The 23,735-nt window shown below is 38.3% G+C and overlaps 1 protein-coding gene across 1 annotated transcript in view; it reads right to left on the bottom strand.

The window, feature by feature from the left end:
* Positions 1–23,735, bottom strand: part of grin3a (glutamate receptor, ionotropic, N-methyl-D-aspartate 3A) — a 49,308-nt gene that overhangs the window by 2,703 nt on the left and 22,870 nt on the right. The window contains exons 4-10 of the mRNA XM_075456521.1: positions 20,012–20,681; positions 18,327–18,710; positions 17,747–17,892; positions 11,509–11,624; positions 10,173–10,324; positions 6,187–6,348; positions 5,781–5,851 (exon numbers count right to left, since the gene is read on the bottom strand). Of these exons, the coding sequence (XP_075312636.1) occupies positions 5,781–5,851; positions 6,187–6,348; positions 10,173–10,324; positions 11,509–11,624; positions 17,747–17,892; positions 18,327–18,710; positions 20,012–20,681 (1,701 nt within the window). The remainder of the gene's footprint in view (positions 1–5,780; positions 5,852–6,186; positions 6,349–10,172; positions 10,325–11,508; positions 11,625–17,746; positions 17,893–18,326; positions 18,711–20,011; positions 20,682–23,735) is intronic.

Raw genomic sequence — 23,735 nt, 5'->3', positions numbered from 1 at the left:
ACAACAATGTTTTGTAACCAACTAAATTACAAGAGAAAGATGACCTCAGTTGGGTATTGCAACTCCCTGACAGAATTGGGGGGTTGTGCTGTTTTTTTGTCAACACACACCACATTTAAAGCAATACAATGTAACTTCTCAAAAAGCCCATTATGGAGCTCCCCCTACAGGCTGTTCCGAGAACTTTAGTCCGGTCTCTTGCTTTGTCGGCCTCTCTCTTTCTCTTCCTTGCTTCATCAGTCAACGTCTTCTTCTGTTTCTTCGGTGCCTCTGCCATGATGATCATACTGACAATGTTGCGCTAGCTTAGCCTTATACCTGGGAGCGTGAGAGGGGTCTATTTTTTTTTGCGGTAGGTGTGCCAGAAAGCAAGTCGAAGTACTTCCGCTCAGCTCCCGGGCCGGTCCAGCAAAGTTACATAGCGCAGTTATTCCAACTCAGACCCCCGAAGGGCATAGGAGACAGGCCAATCGTAATATTAAAACTCATTCTAGCCGGACAATATTTTTCAAGCTGTTATTTTAAGGCAAGGCAATTTTATTTATAGAGCACAATTCATACACAGGGCAATTCAAAGTGCTTCACAGCTACATAAAATCACAAGAAGACAATAAAATCATTAAAAAGAAATAAAAATAATAATAATAAAAAAAATAAATAAATAAATTAATTTTTTTTTTTTTAAATCATTAAAATAATCATTAATTAATTAAAAAGTGAAGAGTGCAGATAAAATACTTTCAGGTGTCATATGCACAGCTAAACAGAACTGTTTTCAGCCTGGATTTAAACATTGTCAGAGTTGAGGCCTGTCTCACATCTTCTGGAAGACTGCATAAAACTGAAACGCAGCCTCACCTTGTTTAGTCCTGACTCTGGGCACCAGCAGGAGACCCCTCCCTGAGGTTCTCAGAGCCCGAGTTGGTTCATATGGCTCTAACATGTCAGAGATGTACTTTGGCGCTTGACCATGAAGAGACTTGTACACAAGCAGAGCTGTTTTAAAGTCTATTCTCTGAGCGACAGGAAGCCAGTGCAGAGACCTGAGCACTGGACTAATGTGGTCGTATTTCCTGGTTCTAGTCAGGACTCGAGCAGAAGGTAGAAATGTTACATAGTATTGCTTTAATGGTGGATAAAAGATAGGCCTTAAATCACAGCTAAAAGCCTGGCTTTTTAAACTTGCTTTTAAGTTTCTTCTTTTGACCTTATTTTTAAATTCTGTTCTCTTTCATAAATGTTTTACTCTTACCAGTGAATTATAATTTTTTTTAAAATTTATATTGAAAGTACTTTGTGGCTGCTTTGACATTTTTCAAGTAAATAAAGATGATTCTTTATTAGTATTTCAGACCCTCTTGTCTTTCTTGTCCTTGTGTTGAGTTCTGTATGAGGAGCTTACATGAATTGCCATGATGACTGCAGTCATTTCAGCATAAAATGCGCATCTACTGTGTATATTCTTTTAGTTGTTAGAGATTGCCACACATATGTACATGAACCACGCACCGTCATTTTTAAGTTGGGATGTCCTTCAAACCAGCATGTTTGAATTTTTTTTTTTTCATTTCAGCTCAAAATCAAATAAAAAAATCTAATAAAGCTCTTATTTTTTTTTACATTCTATAAACATTATGGCTAGGAGTCTCTACATATAAATGCAAGTCAGATGTTTTTTCTTTCTTCATCCTCTACAGAGAAACGATTTCAGTTTTACACCTCTGCAGCAAGTAAGCACACACCTACTCCTCCTGCGAAGAAACTAGATCCTGCCTCTCTTTGCCGACTCTTTCCTCCACATAATTTCCAGATATTTCTGCTCCCATTTTCTTTCAATTTCAAAGGTCATCACACTCAGTTATGCTCAATCCTTCACTTACATTGATGTCCTCCTTGTATGATGGTTTTACACATGGTCCTGCAGCTTACATATGTGAAGTTGATCTACACAGGTTATTTTTCTATCTCCTTTAAACCATTTCAGCTTATGAAAAGAGCTTCCTCTATTCACAGTTTCTGGACTACGGACCTTGCAATATTTCCTCACTGAAGGCTGTTTCCCAACCCATCTATCAGTACAAATGTTACCTTCAGCCAGCAGACACTTGAGGCAGAATGGTGAAGAGGGAAACAGCTCTTCAACAAGGAAGTTAAGTGCACCTTGCTTGAGGGTCCTTGAACAATATTTTGAAAAAACCTCTTGGCTACCACATAGGGCAGGTGAGAATTCACTAAATCATGAAATTACAGCACATCAGTATTTTCAACATCAATATTCCATTTGTGTAAAGTGTAAGTAATGTGAAAAATATGGTGATAGTCTGCTAGACGAGATGGTAGAAGAAAAATATTCACTACGCTTTACTGTTATTTAGAGGCTGCAGAGAAATTACATTTAAAATGTTATAACTGCTTTTAACAATTACTTCATGTGTGTTATATGTGAAGCAAAGACTTGTGTGTGTGCGTGTGATTTCCTTTTACCAGATAAATACTTCTGTCCTCAACAACTTTTTTGACAGCACCAACAGGTGATCTGTAAATAACAGTAGTCTTTCTCTCAAAGAACAGCCAAAACATCTCATTAAAAACAAGAGATAAAACTGTTATTTTATAGTAACAACCACTTAACCTCAAGGTTGTATCACAACTACACATCTGACTGGGTCTCATACAAAACTAGCAATGTTGGTGGCTGGTTCTACGTTGGATTATGCTAATATGAGCACATTGTGATGCTTCTTTCCTTTATTATAGTCAGAGAGCAGCTGTATGTTTATGTTTAGAAGACACATAAAAAAGGTTTTCACCTACACTATCTTGTGAGCGTCATGTGTTGCCATGTCAAAAAAGGGGAGATCGGCACATACACTGACATGAAACCAAAGAGACGGGGATGCACAATCTGACATGCCGAGGCAAAGAACCCCACTAGACTGCAACCGGTCTGTAAGTACAGCACCTTCAGTCCTGCCTGGAGTTTTCCAGATTTTTCATTTCAGGGGCTGAAAACGTTGTTACTGTTTGGAAAATAGGCAGAAATTTCATAAATTAATAAAAATAATCTGAGTCCAAATATCCCTGTATGTGTGTACAGGGCCTGACTTGTATTTCACCCTCTATCTTTTTGAGTTTGTCAGTTTGCAGGCCTGTGAATTTGTCATCCTTCTCAAAGTGTCCCATTGTGTCTCTGTGCTGTTCACCTGTAAATTTGCCTCCCTTTTTGGATTTTTCTTGTGCACTAACTGTGCTTTACTTTTGGATTTAATTTGTACTCAGTCGGCATCAGCTTTTACTCCATTTATATAGTTTTTTTCCCCCCTGCCATCTTCTGTTGCCTTTTCATCCTTCGAAGTTTATCAGTAACCCAACCCGTTCTGCTTTTGACTCCTCCTCCCTGATCTCCATACAGCACAGATATCATAGATATAACAGAAGTGCTTGTTATTTAATTTTCAGCCTGCATGTGTGCCAGTTCTAGCTTGATCCTTCATCACACAACTGTAAGCGGCCATCCGATGAAGTTTCATGGTATTGCAGAGCTTGCTCTTAATTTTCTCAGACAGCTAATTGAGAACTTTAGGTTCTTCTACTTCCCTGTTAACACAGCTAAAAAATTAGATACATTATGGTTCAGTCCTAAGTAGGAATCATGGCCAATTTAATTTCCACCCATGTGTTCCATTTGGTCACATGGGCTATCACGCAGACTTTCAGTACTGTACTGTAGTGATGGGACTGATACTGGTTCTCTCTGGCTTACTGTGTTGTAGAAAATCTGAAGCTGGAGCCTTTTGAACGTATAAAATCTTGCACACTGAATATAAAGATCATCACATTTCAGTAAAGTGTTTGTCAAGCAGACATTTGACACAGCTTCAAGTTTCAATAAGAAGCTGACAATGAGACAGTAATAATTTCTGACTCTGCGACAGAATGCAGGAACGATGCAGAAGAGCGTGATTGAATGTGTGTAATTATGCAAGAGTAGGCTGTCTATCCTCATTATCACAGGCATCCCTCACATGGAGTTGTCTGCATAATCATTACGTGTATTTAATCCTCACTTTGGGTGTTCCACCTGAGAGTCCAGTAAGTGTGCCTTGTTAAAAATGGATAGATGTGAAAAGGAGAGCAGCTGAATTTTTCATGAAGAGCTTAAAAAAATGGATTCTGTTTGCTCAACAAAAGATATGGGTTCTAAAAAAGACTGAGCAGCACATCAAGACAGGTATATCATTAAAGTCATCCTTGTTTTATGTTGACATACTACCATAAAAGTTCACGTTAGCATATAAAGTACATCACTGTGGTTGTGAACATCACAGTGATGGATGGAAGCAGCTGAAAAAATGTTTTTTTCATATCAGAGCTTCCTTTATTGGCCATTGTAGCACTCGTGTGAGTTTAAACGCACAACTGGAACCACAAAGATATTATCTACACGAGCTGCTGTTGGTCAGACAAGAAGCTGCACCACTGACACAACCCTCCTTCTAAAGTTCCAGTTATCTCTTTTTTTCTCTTCTTGTTTTACTCTAAAAGGTAAAACTAACAAAGTCGCAGCACTGTGCTACAGAAAACGGTGGTAAATATTGATATATGGCTCATCACAGAGCAGAAGCTTCAGGTGCATGTGTAAACACATTTTTACTGTTTTTTTCTCGTTCAAAAGAGTGAAAGAGAGGAAAGTGTGTGTGGGCTGTTATCTATTCATCTAGGAACATGATCAGTTAGGTCCCTCTGAGGAGTTGATCTGGAGCCAAATCAACCCACAATGGCTTTATGCGTTTAATTCTTGGTTAATGTGACTGCTGCGGAGCTGTGTAGTGAAATGTTACAGAAAAGCACTGGGATGCTCATTCAGACATGACATCGACACATTATGTTGCCATCATATTAAAGGAAAGCACTGAAGTCTGAAAACTAATCTGGACAAGTGCTGACCCAAAGAAAAGAAGCTGTCATGATTTACCGCATCTCCCGCTCACTGTTAGCAACAATACTCTGACGACAGCAAGAGATTATTTCCTCAATTTCACACACAGATAATTGCCCTCCAAAAGACTGACCATTCTATTTAATTTCAGTCTAATAATGGGTCCCGTAACTGCCACTTGGATGTTAATTGATGTCACTTATCCTCAACCTGATGATTTGCCGATGGGGCATTTAAGTTTGGAAAATTGCCTCCTTCCTGGAACTGTCCCTATGCATATTTATCATGAGTGAATGTTAGATTATGGTCCATATTTGATTCATGGTAACATTCCAGTTTTAGCATGACATCGATCTTAAAACAAAGCAATATCCTTTATGTATGTGATATTTGCAGTGTAGTTATGGCATTCAAAGCTCTTACGTGGTGGGATTACTAACTGCATTTCGTACTTGGCTTGTTTTATCTGTGGCAAAAACAAAACAACGCTTCTAAAATGATCAATATTACTGTTAATGTTTTATAGCTGCTTCAAGGGAGGGACAAAGCCGTTTCTGATGTATGCTTATATGTGAAAAGTTTTAATGAGCCTAAGTCCCAAAGACAAAACAAAATACTGTCAAGGAATTAAAAATAATTAAACCACTTCTGCGCTCAGTTTGCATGCAGTTCAGTCACTGAGGGATGGGATTTTCCTTAAATCAAATTCGTAGACGAAATGCAATCAGTGTATATATATATATATATATATATATATGAAAATGATGTACTTGTCTCCTGCCTTCACTAAAGACTTCACTTAAGATGCACTGAGCCCGGACCTCCAAGACAGGAACATTACCTCTTTTCAGGCTTGGCAACAGTTGCTAGTTTGTCATCAGTGAAGACTGAGTTGAGGGCTCGGTGCAATCTCTGGAAAACAAGCAACACACGAGCTGTCAATCTACGCTGTAAATGTTTTTTTTTCAATCTTGTTTTTTAATGTTGTTGATGGGGAACCTAACTTGAAAAGAGGCTGTGTGTACTCAGCGAGAGCAATAACAGTCAAACAACGACAAAAAAATTAACTGTAACATTTAAGAAAGGAACAAACTTTACTGGCTGTATAAATGCTTTGTGTTGTAACATTAGAATTTGAGCTTTTGAAGATTATCTTCAGATTGCCTCTCCTGGTTACTATGATGTAGTCGATGTATGACTTGAAGTGTGTTGTGGATGTCTCCGTGTGTGTTTAACTCTGTCCATACCTGACTAGTATGCTGCCAGTATTTGTAGCGTGGCTCCTTGACCCGTGGGATCACCAGCTTGTATACAATGTGTTCTGCTATCGTTGTCAGAAGAGATAAGGCCACGCCCACACACAGCATCACAAACAGACCAGAGAAATGCTTTATACCCATCTGCAGCGTCTGGAGAGAAATAGCCACAAAGTTAGTGAAAATCAGAGAAAAAACAATGGGAGGATGGAAAAAAAAAAAAAAGACAGAATACACAGATCAGCAGCATAACTAAACCGAAAGAAACAACAAGTATTTTTAAGTAAACAACAAATTTATGAAATTTATGAAAATAAGGAGGAAAAAAGAAAGTTTCCTCAAGGTCACGAACTGTGACTGTCATCCATGGTGCCTACAGTCTCCTTATTAGGACCCAGACTGTGTCAGGATACCAACAGCAAAGAGCACTGTGTGCATACCAAAAAGACATTAGGTGCTTTGGCAAAATGCCACTATTTGACAAACTGGGAAGGAGAACAGACTGAGGCACAGTGTGCTCTAACACCCATCTATTATACTTGGTATTAAGGGGTTCCGATAATTTGTGCTAGATTATTTTAGATTAGATGACATTGGCCAGCCTCCACTCTCCTCACGCACCGGTGAATGAACTTACAACTCTGTCGCCAGTTGACCAGTTGCTTTTCCTGGGATCCTTGTTGGTAGGTACAAACCACTGCATAATAGGAACACCCCAGTAAGACCTTGGATAAGCTCTGATCCAGTCATCTGACCCTCATTGTTTGGCCCCTTTCAAAGTAGCTCTTTTTATGTTTGCCCATTATTATTTAACATCAATAACTGACACTTTCTCTTGCTGTTGAATTGATCCTATACCTTGACAGTTGCCACTGTAATGAAGCTTGACTGTCACTGATCGAAGGGAATATTGACAAATTAATGTTGTTGTTTTCAATTGAAATGACTAACAGGAAAAGTCTTATAGAAAAAAAAAAGATTAAAAGTGTTGGACAGTGGTTCAAAAAGTCAGAAAAGAAGTTCTTGTTCTCAGAACCAAAGAACAACATGAGGTATTGAAAAAAAATAATTATCATGTAAAAACTGAACAATTGACATTACTACAAAGGCACTGAAGTAAAAGCTGTAATGTTTGCTTCCACTCCTGAATTTAGGTACGGTCATTCAAATAAAAAGACTTTTCCGGCAAACTGGAAGTCTTTAAATACGATCAACATCTCTCACAGTTGATTACTCAGGATTTTAACTCTAAATCTCAGACAGCTTTGGGCTGTTTACTGACTGTGCCTGAATTTGAGAAAAATTCCTCAGATTAGTTTTACAATAGGTCATCCAACTAGATTTGCACACACGACGATCTAAATGTGTCTCATGAAACATCTAAGAATCACCAATCCGCAAATGTAGCCATCTCCAAACGTAACATTCTACATATCCTGTTTGACCACTTGTTGCAGTTTCTTCAGAATTTTCTGATAAGCATAATTTTAATGCTGACTACAGAACAGTGTGTGATACAGGGGCGGCTGCAGTGATTGCATTATAAAGTCATGTTGGAAAAGAATACATGATGGATTAAATTCATCACTGGAGTACTGTAACTTGGCAGGCTGGCTATAAAGACGTTTTGGAGAGTGGGAGTTGATGACTACTTGTAAATCGGACAGTATAGACAGAAGTCGCATGTGACTGCTTGGGAATACTCTTTAAACTTCGTGGAAATTCCTTGGAAAAGAAAAAAAAACAGTCAGGATGGGATTTCTGACTTTAATCTAACCTCGTCTATCTTATACTCAAAAGCAGGATCTAAGCATATGTAAGCCTGTGATATATTCAACAACTTCGTGGTAACACTCACACATCTTGACTCACACCAACCATATTGAACAATAATTCCCTTTAGCACCAACAAAGCTATGCAACAAAAATTTGTGAATAACTTTAATAAAGCAAATTATCCTCATAATATTTATCCCTTTTAGTACAATTTCCTTTTTATTCATGTTGCATTTAGCTCTTACAGTGTTAGATAATTGAATAATGTGCCATTTATTAGTATTGATACTGTTACTTGAAATGGGATCAACCTCTTTGGGGTGACAGAGAGCTGAAGGGTTGCCAGAGAGTTTGGCTGCCACACTGAAGCCAATCCATCAGATTTTTCAGCTTTTCAGAATCTGCAGGCTTAATAAAAAGATTGCTAAAGTAAATAAATAAATATGTAAGCGAAAAGCGCTGAGCAGGGCTAAACTGAGCCAGGCTTGTCAGTAATTCATATTGCTTACATCATGAACTTCGTGCCGATACTGTTCAGCTTTCATTTTGACCACATTGAAATGAACAACACAGAGCCTCAACATCATTTTGGTTTACTGATTTCGAGGTTTTATCTATAATTTGAGATCTAGTAGTGGTCCATCGTGTGGTTTCTAAAAGGCACCTGTGTGAAAAAACAGTGAATGTGATATTCAATGAAAAAATAAGCCCATAAAAAATATTGGCTAAACATCTTTCTTGCAGACTGAGGTTTGATGCTGCAAAATGAAATGTACCTGGAGCAATTTGAATGTCTGCTGCTATAGATAATATCTACAATTCGTCTAGTTGCCAGACATGGGAAAATGTCTCACTGTGATCATATTGCATCTTTGGCATATAGTTCATTCTTCTACCAATATGATAATCACATGATAGCAGGTGATGAAGTGATGCTGTAATTTACAGGCATATACCTTTAGTGCTTAATTAGTTTGATGTAATTCAAGTTCTAATTAGAATATAAATACAAACAAATTGCAGTTACTTGAAAATATTTTAAATGCTGTACGTTATCGATATTAGAACATAGAAAACACATCAAAAGTTGAGTCATTTTTCTATTTCATGAAAAAAATATTAGCAAATATCAAAATTTGAATTTTTTTTTTCAGACTTCAAGGACACTGTGTCCTCTCAACTATAATAGAGGGAACATTTGGCTTGTTATACGAGCACTCAGTTAAAAGCTTGCATCTCCGATGGTATGGAGGGGGCATTAGCATTTACGGAGCAACTTGCAAACCTGGAAAGGCACCATCAATGGTGAAAGGAATGCTGGTTTTAGAGCAACATATGCTCCCATCCAGATGACATATTTCAGCAGGAAAATGCTAAACCAGATACTGCATCTATTGTGATGGACTGCTCTATTATGAAGCTATGGTCTGGCCAGTCTAACTTGCCTACAATTTAGACCTTTTACAAACTGAAAAAGACGAGCTAATATTTTTCATGAAATGGTAAAACATCTCAGTTCCAACATTTTACGTTTTCTACATTCTATTTTGAATCAAATATTGGTTTATTAGATTTGGATATGATTGCATTCGGTTTTTATTCACATTTCACACAGTGTCCCAACCTTATCGGAATTGGGTTTGTATGAGCAACAGAAGTTTAACTGTCTGCCAAACAGCACTGAAAAAATAAATGAAGAAAATAATATAATACAGACATAGAAAGATGATTTTACAGCATCAATACAGAGCTTGGAGCCCTTTCAGGGGTTCCAAAGTCCCAGTTGTTAGGCTAGATAGCCAGGCTGCAAAAAGAGGTAATTGCTCCGTAACAGCAGAGCAGAATACATCACAGGGCATAAATTGCTCAGGACGATTATTATGTGAACATAGCTTGTTTTGGCAGCTGCAGGGTCAGAGGCCACTGTGTGAATTAGAAAAGAACAATTAGTGTACATGGAGGTTTTACTAAGTACAGGAAAGGCATGTTGAGAGTAATGCCAAAAAAAAGACTGTTGGAAAAGAAAATAACTTTCCATTTATTTAAGTGACAGGAAATGCATCTTCATACGTTTATGGTATTATTAATGGTTAATTAAGTTTATTTAAGTGTTCTGCAATCAAATCAAATCAGTTGTTTTTCATGTAGTATAAAGAATGATAATATGATCAAATCAATCCCTTTGCCACCACCGCACTCACCTCAGTCACGGCAAAGCTGCGCTTCCCGCAGGGCACAACCTTGTACCATTTGTCATGTAGCATGTCCATGAAGCCATCTGATTTGTACTGACTAACAAGCGCTGAGAAGTTGGAGGTGAGTGGAGAGTTCTGAGGGAGGCCTATGCCATAGCCTGCCCGTGGACACACAAACAATTTAGAGACTGATTAACAACGACTCTTCTGTCAAAACAGCAAAAGTATATTTCCACCAGTTTTTTTCCTCATCTTCATGCTGCCGTCATAGCTGGGGGGGGGGGAACTGTTGCTTAGAAGAAAAATGGCCATGTTTACGCTTTGGCCATTTCTGGAAGAACATTATTTTCCAAAACAAAAAAAAAGACATGGATATTTGGGAGTATATCTCTGTTTGTCTAAGCATGCCAGAAAAGTGTGAAATATTCTGCAATAGCCAATTACAAAAGTACCTTGCCCACACTGATTGATTTGCATTGTATCCTGAAGGCTTAAGAGTGCATTAAGTAATTAACAACAGCACTGGAATCTGGGACTGTGGTGGCTTGTAATGGACTCAGCTGCCATGGGAGCATTTTCACAGTGGGAGGAAGAGACTTACTAAAAGGACCAGAGATTAACTGTAGACAGTGGAGAATGTAATCTTTTGAAAGCCAAAAGATTAACTATTGTGCAAATGTTGAGTGATTGATATTGTTAAATTTAGGCTGTTCTAAAGCTCCCATGGTCAGTAAGTCTGCAGTCATACAGAGAGGCCTCCAAAAGTCAAATCATAATCAAGACCCACTACATGTGAATACAACGGTGATGCCAGGGTATGAATGAATTTAGTCTAATATGATTTTTAACACCATAACTCGCTTGCCAATAAACCTATAAAGATCGCAAAGCTTTTGATCTATAAACCAAGGAAATCTGAAAACACACTACTCTTTGTAGTCAAGTTAAATAGATTTTGGGTTACATCTTTTAAATGAAAGTTTGAATTGTAAACTGAAGGGAAAACTCTGCGATATGGAATGGTATTTTCTCTGCTCTGCTCCACTGAATTGCAACGGGGAAAAAAAAGAAACACGATTTGGTCTCAGGCTGAGCTGTGCTCAATGCTCACATTTCACAGCTCCTAAAAACAGTGCAGTCCACAGCTGTTAGGTCACATTCTCTTTAACATGCAGGCGAAATAGCATTTTATCAAAAGATGGCCGTAGTGGAGGAAACGTTAGGCAGGAAATAAATGAAGAGTCATGTCTAAGTCTATTTCCATTGACTCACAACACAGACACATTTTCAATTGATATGCCTTAAGAGTTTATTTGTCATATAATAAACTATTGCGTGTTACCTTCTATTGCAAAGGGTTTCCCGACTGTTAATGTTTTACAGTCTGCATCTATGGAGACCTCATAGTCCAGCAGGGCTTTGTCCATGATAAATGCATCCAGTTTCTGGGGGTCAGCCCTGTAATTGTACAGCAAAAGATCTTCTGTAAGTGTCCGCTGCAACATATCACTGTAAACATGACATTTTAAATAAATAAAAAGAATTCAAAGTAAATTTGCTAATCATCACTGAAAAAAAGTGAACAAACCCCCATGCTTTATCTCTTCCTCACACTAGCATTATCTCTGCTGTGTAGCTGTAGCGATTTCAAGCTGTAACTTCACTGTAATGGCTAAGTTACAACAAAGCACATGTCAAGCTTTTTTACTTTGGATAAAACATGTTTACAGTTATAACATCAAATTGCAGTTGAATCATGTGTTTCAGGCCTTATGTCTCAGTGGAGACATATTGGTGTTCATCGTCTATTTTTCTCTCTAAAAATTTACCTTTTTCAGACGCAGATGATAATAATGATTCTCCAGCGTAATTTTCATGTTAACTTTCCCCAAATAATCAGGATTGGAAGACAACATGAATACAACAAAACATGTAAGCTCTTTGTTCAAACACTAGACAAATTTCTTGTTGGTTTCAAAGCATTCTGGACTTTTGCACGCTGAAAAAAGAGATCTGCTGCATCAGGAAAACTAAACCTAATATCGGCTTTAGCTCATTTAACGTGTTCTGCTTCTCCTCCCTCCGTACATGTGTGTTTTGAGTAGCTATTTGTGTTTACTTGTTAGACAGTAAGGTCAGTATATGTAACAGCGAAAATAAAAAGAAGCATCCGGTCATTTTTCAGCGCACCAAAGCCAGATTTGGGACCAAGAAAGTAAACTGTCTCTCTTAATACCAATGGCAGTTTGACAAAGTCTTCATAAGAAAGGACCATTGTTGTTTTTTTTAATTCATCATGATGTAATTAGGAAAAAACAATACAACGAAAACAAAAGCAGGCTCAGAAAGTCTCAGGTTAGTTTGCTGATCTTTCATCAGTGTAATAAAATAAGAAGCCCTTTCATGTCTAAAACTGTAAAATAATGTGTTCTCAGAATTTGAAAAAACATCACGACTGTTCTAAGAGAAACGCTACTGATGAGTGAGAGTTGGAAGGGTCAGAGCCAGGAAAAAAAACCTGATCATTTAAAAAATATCGCCAACACTTGTTGATGAAAAACTATTGAAATGATAGTCCACTTTCAACATTGTCTTTGAAAACATTTACTTCCATATCTGCACATGGTAGAAGTCTTTATTTGCTTCATGAGGTTAAGAGACTATTGCTCCAATGAGAAACACAATGCAGAGAGTATAAATATTGTATAATGATGAGCTCTCAACCACACTGCTGGAACCCATTCACACGTCTCACAGTGCATCACAGCATTCATCGACACAGCATGTTGTCATACGTTAACATGACAAAACTATTGTCATCACTAAGGTAATCCCCAACAGTAATCACCATATTGCATAATATGCAACATAATTAGTATCAATTATGTGACACTATAGTGTGCATTATGTTCAGACATAGCTGCACTGTAGCAAAGTTTTGGTCTGACATATTGACTCTCACTAAATATTGTGAGAATCTTCTAAAAAAAAAAGACTATTTTTACTGAACCATTCTGTGGTCCAAAATTTGATTTAACATAAAACACTAGATGATATTTTTTCTTTTCTCATGAGTTTTTATTATATATTCTTACATAACTGTTGACGCTATAAATAACTGCAGCTCTGTATAACAGTTGTGAGCAAGAATGGCAGACTGGGAATATTGAAAGGCCTTGCTAATGCACCTTTAAGAAGAAAGCGTCATACTTGGAGATTGCTTGAGATTTCTAAAGTGCAATAGTTGGCTTGTGTGCTCCTTTAGGCTTCTATGGGCTGCAAGAGAGAACATAAAGGACAGTATGCTCCAGCTGTACATGTGTGTCTCCCCTGAGATCGTCTCCATACAAAGCTGATTGACCCAGTATCTTGTTTGTAATTTGACCATTCTGGTGAGAAGGATGTACATGCACACCTAGTTTTAGTCATGAAAGTCTGCAGTTTTCTGCATCTAACCCAGGCTCTGAGTAGCAGAGGCTTCTGTCTTCACGTCTCTCCCATCACCTTACTGTAAACAGTGACTATAAATAAAAATGTTTGTGTTGGTCTCAGATGCAAACTGTTCATATTTCATTTCATGGGTTGGTGAATGTTGAATCAATAAAGCACGGTTTCATGGAGAATCAACGGTCCATTAAATGATAAAGCACCAACACACTAAACATAAGAATAAGTACTGGGAAAAAAAAGAAACTTAAAGCAATGACTAAGGCATGAAAAATTAGCCGTTCTTCTTTGAACTCATAAGACTAGCTGCTGCAGTTATTGAAAGTGGGATGTAAATGATACAAAGAATTTCACCCAACCTTCTGCATTGTCTGAATCTCACATTTCTCTCAGGCTGGTCTCCATTTTTCCAATTCTTTTGTTGGCCCCCTTGCCAATACAGCTTGTCTATAAGTTCTGCCAATTTATTTATATTCCTCACAAGTCAGTTATATAGAGGTGAGACATTAAGTCACTACACACTGAACGAGGCTTTTACAAATCAGATCTAACAATTGCCAACTGGGATACAAATGCTACAAAGACTCCCCAAGCTTCACTGTATGTTTTACTTTTTGTCAAGGACAGTGCTTAAAACCTTGCTCTATCCTCCACACACATGCTGGCAGTTTATTATTACAGATTTGAACAGGTTGCTGCTTACAACCTTGGTTTTGAATACATTTTATGACCACTGCACTTTCTCCACGTCAACACACTCAGCAACCAATATGACTGAAAGTATTATGTCCTTTCCTGCATCACCATCTTTTCATAATGTATAAAAAAAACTGCACACTTGCATCCGGATTGCACAAATGGAAAACACAACTAGTGAGAAGAAATGACTGAGGTGTTATTCACTGTAAAATACACCAGTTCCGTTTATGCTTAACCTCAGGAACTGGTTAGGGAAAAGTCTTCAGACTATAATGAAATGTCTTGTCTATCAAAGAGGATGTGTCAGCCACTGTAAGAAACACACTTCAATAGTTGTCTTATGACTGATAATGATCTTGTCAGTCATCTTTTTCCAAATGCTTGAATAATAAATTAGACGGGCTGCAATGAGTTGTCGCAGTTATAGCTGCTAACAGACCTCTAATAATAAATCAAGGGAAGTTGATATAAATGACTATGATGCAAAATCTGGTAGAAGAGAGTGTTGGTTAATATTGTCACATAAAAGCTGAATTTGAGTGTTGACTTTTGCTTCACTTTCCATTGAATTTTTATCCTTGCTGTAATAAATGTCAGTAATAAATGCACACACAGAGTGACTGAAACAGACTCGTGGGTCATATTTTACTTGAGCTGATGACGTCAGAGCTCTTTAACCAAAAATGAATAAGTCAGTGATCTGTTAAGAACCCCGCAGAAACGTCTCTTTTTTTTCTGCTCATTTAACAAGTGATTAAAATACAGACCATGTTTTCTCCCTTACTGGAGGATTTGCAAGTAAAGATATGGAGCAAAATCATTGTCAGAGTGAGTAAACCAAAACAAGGAAAAAATAAATAAACAAAAATACAACTTTTCCATTTTTGAACCAATAACTACAATTAAATGTGACAGTTTCCGTGGGACAGCTGTGGCTCAGGTGGTGTTAGGAGCTAGAGTGGTCTTCTTTGTATCAAAAGATCAGCGGTTTGACCTCCAGCCCTTCCTTTTATCAGTGTCTCTTTAAAAGACTCTGAACCCACAATACTCTCAATATTATCATCGTTACATATAGTTCAAATATATAGTATGAAGTGTTGTATGAGTGTTTGTGTGGACTGGTGAATGGAAAACACATTAATTACTTTGATAAAGTCAAACTGTGCAACATAAGTGTGGACCAGTGACCATTTATTTCTTTTAGCGCACCAATAAAATTTGCCAACGAACCAGCAAGACCTTCTTCCAAGAGGAAAACAGCCATCATTTAGACACCTGTGCCTTTGAATGTCAAGAGGTCTGCTTTGAAAAAGGTCTATTTACCCTGCCTCTCACGTTCTACAGGCATGGTACATAATCTCCAGCTTTTAGTAAGTGCTGACAGCACAAGTTTGTTTATTTCTCAATAACCCCTTAATTCCAGATTGCAACACTTACTCAAATTGAAATTGGCTCTCATTTTAGACACCTGGGATTTTGCCAAGCCTGCAGTCTTACCATACCTCACAACATCTTAAGCAAATAACACAAAAGCTACATAGTTAGATTAGTATAAACTAGTTTATACAATCAGAATAAAGCTTGTTTCTTTCTGCTTCTGTCCAGCAATGTATTCAAATGTCTTGTCCAAAAATCGATTCATTATTTAATAATAACATTGTATCTACAATGTAAGGAACCTACAGTAGTTTCATGCACCTCCTCTTGGCTTTGTTTTCAATTTTCGATTTCAGAAAACCTAATCAACCATAGACTTCTGCCAGTCACAGGTCATATTAGAGAAACTCAAAATGGAGTCTCAAAAAATGCTCACGCACGTCCAGTCTGAAATTCCTGTCGGACAAATTCAATTTCAGCATTTAGCAAGAGCATTTTTGGGGCTAGTGTAAAAGAATGAAAGAAGCACATGTTCATGCCAATAAGTAATATTGATTGAACTGGAGTTATGTTGTACATATTCAATGCTATCGATCAATAAGCTACTACCTTAATTTTCTTGTAATATCTGAATGTATTCTTGAGGTTGGTCAGGTTGTAGAAGTATATTTACCATTTACCAATGCAGATTTGCTGCTGTGTATTAAATATTGGCTACACAGTAGTTCAGCCCTGTTTTTCATTATTTTAAGGCAAACTGCTGTGGGTGTGGTCAATTCAGTTTCATCTACATGTATGGAGACTCTAAATAAAAGATAGATGAAGACACCGTGATGTCAAGCAATGGATTGTGAACTGCCATCTTGAAGTCTCGCGTTTGGCATTTTGCTGCTACTATCTTGGTTTTTAAAGAGCAGAATTGCATTATTTAGATAAGAGGGTGGAGATGGAGAGTAATACTTCAAAGCCAATTGAATATTATTTGAGGATTAGTATGTAATGAGTTATGGAGTTATTTTCAAAATGACAACCAGACAGATCAGAATGTGAGTACAGTGGAGTCAGAGATGTTTTGGAGCCTTGCTGCCTTTAGTTGTATTGCACTTCAAGGCACTTCTGCACTGGCAGCAGCAGATTAATTTGTCCATCTTTTTTTTTTTTTATACAACGAATGAAGTGTGCATCAATGCTTATCTGATTGGTGGGACTTGGGGAAGAGAGTGAACAGCTCCAGGAGGAGAGCTTTACATTCCTTTTGTTTGTTTTCTTTCCTCACACTGCCAACAAACTAATCCCAAAATCCAGTTTACTTTAGACCCTTTGTTGATGTTGATTTTTCATGGTATCCCCGTGTCATTGCAGTACACAGTAGAGTCATAGTATAATTCCTTGTGTCCAAAATACACATGATATATTACTGATATTTAGCGCCTTGTCCCTGCTGGAGTAAACCTCGACCTGGAGGTTATTCTGCAGCGGACTTGTATTCGGTTTTGTTGCCAAGTTGTAATTTTCTAAAGATGACAGTTTTACTTCAACACTCTAATCAGTGTTTAGTAAGCTCAGTTTAAAAAAAGAAAAAGAAAAAAATCTTGTTTCATCCTTTCAAATCGTGTCCTTGGCTCGGCCTGCTTTCCAGCTGCCTTTTCACACTACTTTCTGCATTGCTCTGCAGGGATGCCAGTTGAATGTTGAAGCGGCTTAGGATGACAGCAGTGTCAGGGTAAAGAGAAGGGTGGGCTCTGAATATGAACAGGCAGGCTTGTAATGGGGTGCGACAGCAGAAGGGATTAAATATTTTTTCTTCTTTTTTAAAAAATGTTAACTTTGCTTGTGCACATATGTACATTGCCTATTTATCAACTGTGGCACATCTTCTCTTTTTGAGTAAAGATTTTCATCAAGAATGATGACAGAAAGAGATAATTCTGCTGGGTGAATTTTACCAAAGGGACTGCAGAACCTGCATCAGTAGACTACAGATCCAGGTGTCTGAACTGAACTTTCATGTGTCCCTGCATGCTATACAGTATGTAGCTTGTATCTTATTGTCTTACTTGAGATGATCTATGCCATCTGGTGTTGCTGGGACATTGTATCTTCTCATGTACTCGTGCATCTCAGGAAAACTCTTCTTGAGATAGTCTTCTGCACTGCTTTCTCTCACTGTAGCAAATCGAAATCCCTGAGAGGGATGATGCAACTGCAGAGAGAAAGAAATTAAGCAAGACGTTACCTGTAATACCTTTATATCAAATCAAGAGTAGCATTTTAAATTGCAGTTCACTGTTTCTTATTTTCTTTGGTTCTATGAGATGATTAGTTTCTTTGCTCTGCTTTCCTTTTTTCTTGAATAGGATGAGCTTCAGGATTTGTGTATTTTTGCAATTTAGTGAGTGAGAAAAAAAAAAATCACCTTAACCCAATTACCTAGTCTTTACCATTTCCAGTGGTAAGGAATTTAAAAAATACATTGGCTGAGTAACATAAAAAAAGAAAAATGAAAGAAAAAAGTCAATAGAAAAAAAATTTAAACCTATTTTTCAACATTTTCAACTTAAAAAAAATAAATTAGATTCAAGCCTGGAAAACATAGTTGTCTTAAGTTGAAATTTTGCATCCTACTGCCTTTTGTACCTTTGGATCATGTATCCCGGACAGTTGCTCATAAGTTTTCTCCCCGACCATGACAGCAGCCAGATTAGCGGTGTAGGTCGACAGACAGAACAAACAGAAGATGGCCCAAAGGTTCATCAGCAAACGACCAGTCCAGCACTTTGGGGGCTTGATGGCCACTGTTCTCCCGAAGAGAATAGCGTAGCACACGTTGAGTGCTGAAGAGAAAGAGAACACTCGGTCGCGGTTGCGTCCGCGTGGCGTCATCCCAAATGGACTGTGCCACTCATACAGGGTGAGGAACACAGCAGTGACGTGGAGGGAGACAAAGATGCCGAGCCACATGGACCAGTGGAGAGGCCACATGAAGGCGCCGATGGGTGCAGCTGTGTCTTGAGTACGAACCTAGACAGGTGAGGGCACGAGATTTGAAAACCATTAAGGACTGTTGTGAACAAAAGTGGAGAATGTGTCATTGTCAAATGTCATTGTTATTCTACACTGCCTGACCAGAGAAAAAAGTCACCACCTGGATTTAACTATGCAAACAGATAGGAGCCTCCCAAAAAGTACTGCTGTGAATAATATGTTACACCTGTATTTCAAACTCATGCAGTGAGTTGATTCTCATTCCTTAAACAACCACACTGGAAGACACACAATTATGTATAAGGTTGCTTGAGTTGGTCACTTCTTGGTTCACCGTGTTTTGTGCCCAAAAATGGAGCCAGTGGGCTTCCTGAATATACTGGATGACCAGGTTTATCCATCAATAAATTTTTCTTCCCTGATGGTATGGGCATATTCCAATTGGACAATATCAACATTCCTTGAATTCAAATTATGAAAAGTAGATTGAGGAGCGTGAGACATCATATATGTTTAGGCCACCAAAGAGTCCAGACCTGAACCACTTTGAGTGTCTTTAGAATGTGCTGTACAGGACTTTAGGTAGAGATTTGACTCTCCCATCATCAGTGTGAAATATTGACAAAAAATTGTTGTAACCCTGGATGGAAATAATTTTTTTGACACTGCATAGACTTATCAAAACAATGTTACAGTGAGTGTGTGCTGTAATCAAAGTTATAGGAAGCTAATGGTAGTCAAAGATTCACTTTCTTTCTTTATTTGTTTTGAAAATACTCTACTTCCCATATGCACAATGATTAATAAATCTAATTTATACAGTGTATCTGCTAAAAAGAAAAGTAATGTCAGCCTTATATGGAAAATAAATATTACCATAACTGTTGCTAATGTCACTGAATACAAATGTCTAAAGACACTGTTAGTGACACTGTTGTTTTTAGAAGAGATATGGTGAAATTGAAAAAAAAAAGAAGTTACAAAAGACATTCACTGTAAATAAAGCTGAACATTTCCCTCTGCAGTGGCAATTGTAGGAGGAAGAGAAAGTGATTACAAGCATCACCGTGTCTGTCACCTGGTGAGACAAGCTATAGTAATTGTAGTAATAGGGTCACCCCACAATGCTGTACAATCACCACCCCACCCCAGGGAATTGCAAGAATCCAATAACGTGGGGCTTGCAGTAATAAAAGCTTGCCATATTGATAGTGACCACCAGCATACCAAGCGAAAAGAGTTGGGTTGAGGTTAAAGACTAAGCAAGGAGAGATGTGCCAAAGAGTGACAGAAACAGGGAGTAAGATGTGGAGAGAAAAGAGAATGGCAATACTAACCAGAATTCCCAGGCTGGTGGAGAAGAAGGGTGAGGTGAAGTCAATCACTTGGCTCCTGGCTGAATTAATGCTAAAAGATGTTACTGCCAGGTGAGCAGCGCCACTCAGCAGATCCCCCACCAAACCTGTCCAGCGACCATTCTTGAAACCCCCATACTTCCCATCGCCAACAATATAGAGGTCAAAAGTGAAGCCCAAGTCCTCCGCCAGCTTCTCCAATAGGTCAACGCAGTAACCATAACAACATTTCTTCAGCTCTGTGGGAACAGATCCATTGTGTCCTTCAAGGTTCTGGAAAAGTCTTTTCAAAACAGAGGATTCATTGGTTAGTGGATCCAAGCACAGCAGGCCTGCTGGACACAATCCATCTCCATCCACCTCACGGGTAAATACAAATGGATGCTCCACCAGTGTAACCACGCGCATGTGCACCCGTGTGGATCGGCGCCAATCCCCTCCGCCTCCCAACCCTGGATGACTTGGCCATGCCCCCTGATCCATCAAAACTCTCCCACTGCGCCAGCGTCCCAAGCGGGTCCAGGTTGGCTGGCCAAGGGGGTCCAGCTGGAGCGACCAGATGTAGTGATGGGCTTCTGAGATGATATTCTGACTGTGACTTTCTCTGGATATAAACCCACTCTGGCCCTCAAATGAAGTGCTGGCCAGAAATCTGAGGGGAATGAAATGGTGAAGAGGAAAAGAGGATTGTCAGAAGTGAAAGGGGAATGAAGGGGAGGAGGGCGGTGGAAGAAGGATGAGAAGAAAACAGGAGGGCAGAAGAGTTAGAGATGCAAATTTCTGTATTTCTACAGCACAAATTGACATACTTGATAAGCAATGTTTCTTATTTGTTAATGTAAATTGTGGGCAACAATTTAGCAGCTTTGGAGCTATTTAAAAAAATGAGCTCATAAAAGAATTATATCTGCAATACATTTGGCTGGGTATACGCTACAATATATACACACTCTAATTAAAGTTAAAATTGAACTAATTTAGACTCTGAACTGGTCAAATCCAACATAAGAAAAGCAGTCTGAAATCCTACGTCATTGTACATTTGATCTCGTGTTGCAGAACTTTGCTAAGTTTGAGAAGATCCATCCATCCGTTTTCTAAACCCGTTTAATCAAACTCAGGGTCACGGGGGGGGGCTGGATCCCATCCCGGCTGTCATTGGGCGAGAAGCTGGAGTTTGTGAAGATGAAACATATATTCCAACTTGTCTCTGTTGCTAATTATGTAAAAGTACTTAAGGATGATGATTAGCCAATAGTTACTTTTATTCTGTCTGAAAATACATGTTTTGTGAAGTGTTTTACTGAAAAGGGATATTAAAGATTCAGTATCCATGCTCAACTGGGCTTCCTCCTATTCTTGTTTTATTGTGACAAAAAGATTTATAAACAACATGAACATGAACAACAGAAAGAAAACATTCAAATGTGAGGTCAATCCATTTGTTTAATTTGTAAACAATTTGTAAACAATTTTAAATGCGAGTTAACTTTGCAATTAAAAACTCTTTCAAAGTGGGTTTGAGCTCCCCTCCAGAACATTTTGCCATGATCCTCTGTAGAATAAAATGCTTTTCACAGGTATTTAATGTAACTGCATACTGATCCTCAACAAACCTCATAATTGGAAATATTACTATCGCCATCCATTTTTCATACCCACTAAATCTAATTTAGGGTCGTGGGGGGGCTGGAGCCTATCCCAGCTGCCGAAGAGGCAGGGTACACTTTGGAAGGGTCGCCAGTCCATCACAGGGCAACACAGAGACAAACGGGACAAACAACCATGCATGCTCACGCTCAGTCCTAAGGTCAATTTAGGGTCTAATAATCTAACATGCATGTATTTGGGTGGTGGGAGGAAGCAAGATTTCAAGAGAGAACACACGCATACACAAGGAGAATATTCACTCCACACAGAAAGGCCTCAGCTGGGATTCAAACCAGGAACCCTCTTGCTGTGAAGCTAAGGTGCTAACCATCACACCACCGTGCAGCCCCAAGCATTATATGTGTACTATAAATATAATTTTGGTGATAAAGAAAACAAAATCTAAATGCTTAAGGTGGTTCAAATCTTTGATTGTGAGTCATACCACCCTCAGACCTTCTTATATACACTGACTTAAAGTTTGACTGTGACTTTTTATGCTTGGCTTTGAAAATATCGTTCTATTCCTCTCACTTTCATGGGTATTTGCCCCAGAGGTCCTTTTGATATGATCACATTCAATGTCTCAGTGATTTTGCATATATCACATTAGGAAAACAAAGCTACAAAGTGAACCTAAAGAATGATTCAAAGGATATGTATTAAAAATGTATAAAGATAGAACTTAACAAAACTAATTTAACAAAAACAAATAACACAATTATGAACAAGTAATTACATCATACATCACCAGCAAGGAAATTACAATGCAATAAAAAAGGGAGTTTTAGGATTACATAAAAAGAAGAAGGTGAGTTTTCCTGATTTTATCTCTGGGCTGAGACTTCAACGGCTGAGTGATCATAAACAGCGGTCAGAAGTTTGCAGGCCACATATAAAGGCAGGAGCCAGAGCATTCAAATAAAACCTTAAAATCGATTCTAAAGCTTACAGGTAGCCAGTGAAAAAGGAAGGACTAGAGTAAAGTACAGTGACTTATAATCACACCCCATGGCGTTTTCTAATCACTCTGCATTACAACATGTAGTTTCAATTCATTATTTCATGTAGAAAAAAAAAATATCAGAATTGTCTAAATTGGTGAAGCCAAATGGGGGAAAAACAAAACAAAACAACAACAGTGAAGCTTTTGAAAAATAAAAAGGAAAAGTGGTGCATGCAAGTAAATGCATTTTATGAAGCCCCTAAAATAAGATCTGGTGCAATTACCTGAGAAGTCACATAATTAGTCAAATGAGATCCACCTGTCTTTCATAGTAGATATACATAATATATAATGTATATATATATATACATACTGTATATATATATATACACACCTCTTCTTAAAGGCCCCAGAGTCTGCAACAGGTCAGGTAAAAGTTGTGTTTGGTTAGGTTGTAAAACGTATCTAATCCCATGGAGCACCATTAAATCTATGAGAAAAAAATTGGAAAGAATATGGAACCACAACAGACCTGCCGAGAGAGGGCCATCCACTGAAACAGAATGACCAGGCAAAGAGCACATTAATCTGAGAGGCAACAAAATGACCAATGGTAACCCTGAAAAGGGCAGAGAGCTGCACAGAGAAGGCTGTGTATCTGTCCATAGGACCACTATAAGCTGTACACTTAACACAGCTGGCTTTATGAAAGTGTCCAGAAAAAAGCCTTTGCTTCCAGAAAAATGTTTCTGAACAAAAGATGTTACACAAAATGGTACTTTATAACTGCCACATGGAGCAGTAGATTTGCTGCAATTCTGTAGTTTCTTAAATGTATTGGAATGGCCTTGTCCAAGCCCAGACCTCAATCCAATTGAGAATCTGTGGTATGACTTGAAGTTTGCTGTCCTCCAGCAGAACCCATCTGACTTAAAAGTGCTGAGGCAGTTTTGGTTTGAAAAATGGAAAATAAACTGCTGTGGCAAGGTCATAGAGACATACTATTTGACACTACAGCTATACATATACATATGCATGCATAAAGTTCCCCCAAAAAGTCTTGACATTACAGGGTGAGAAGCAAATAAACAGGATATACACCAAGAGCGG

Source organism: Odontesthes bonariensis, chromosome 22 (genome assembly GCF_027942865.1).
Source record: "Odontesthes bonariensis isolate fOdoBon6 chromosome 22, fOdoBon6.hap1, whole genome shotgun sequence".
NCBI lineage: Eukaryota > Metazoa > Chordata > Actinopteri > Atheriniformes > Atherinopsidae > Odontesthes > Odontesthes bonariensis.
This window is presented reverse-complemented; position numbering and strand designations above follow the sequence as displayed.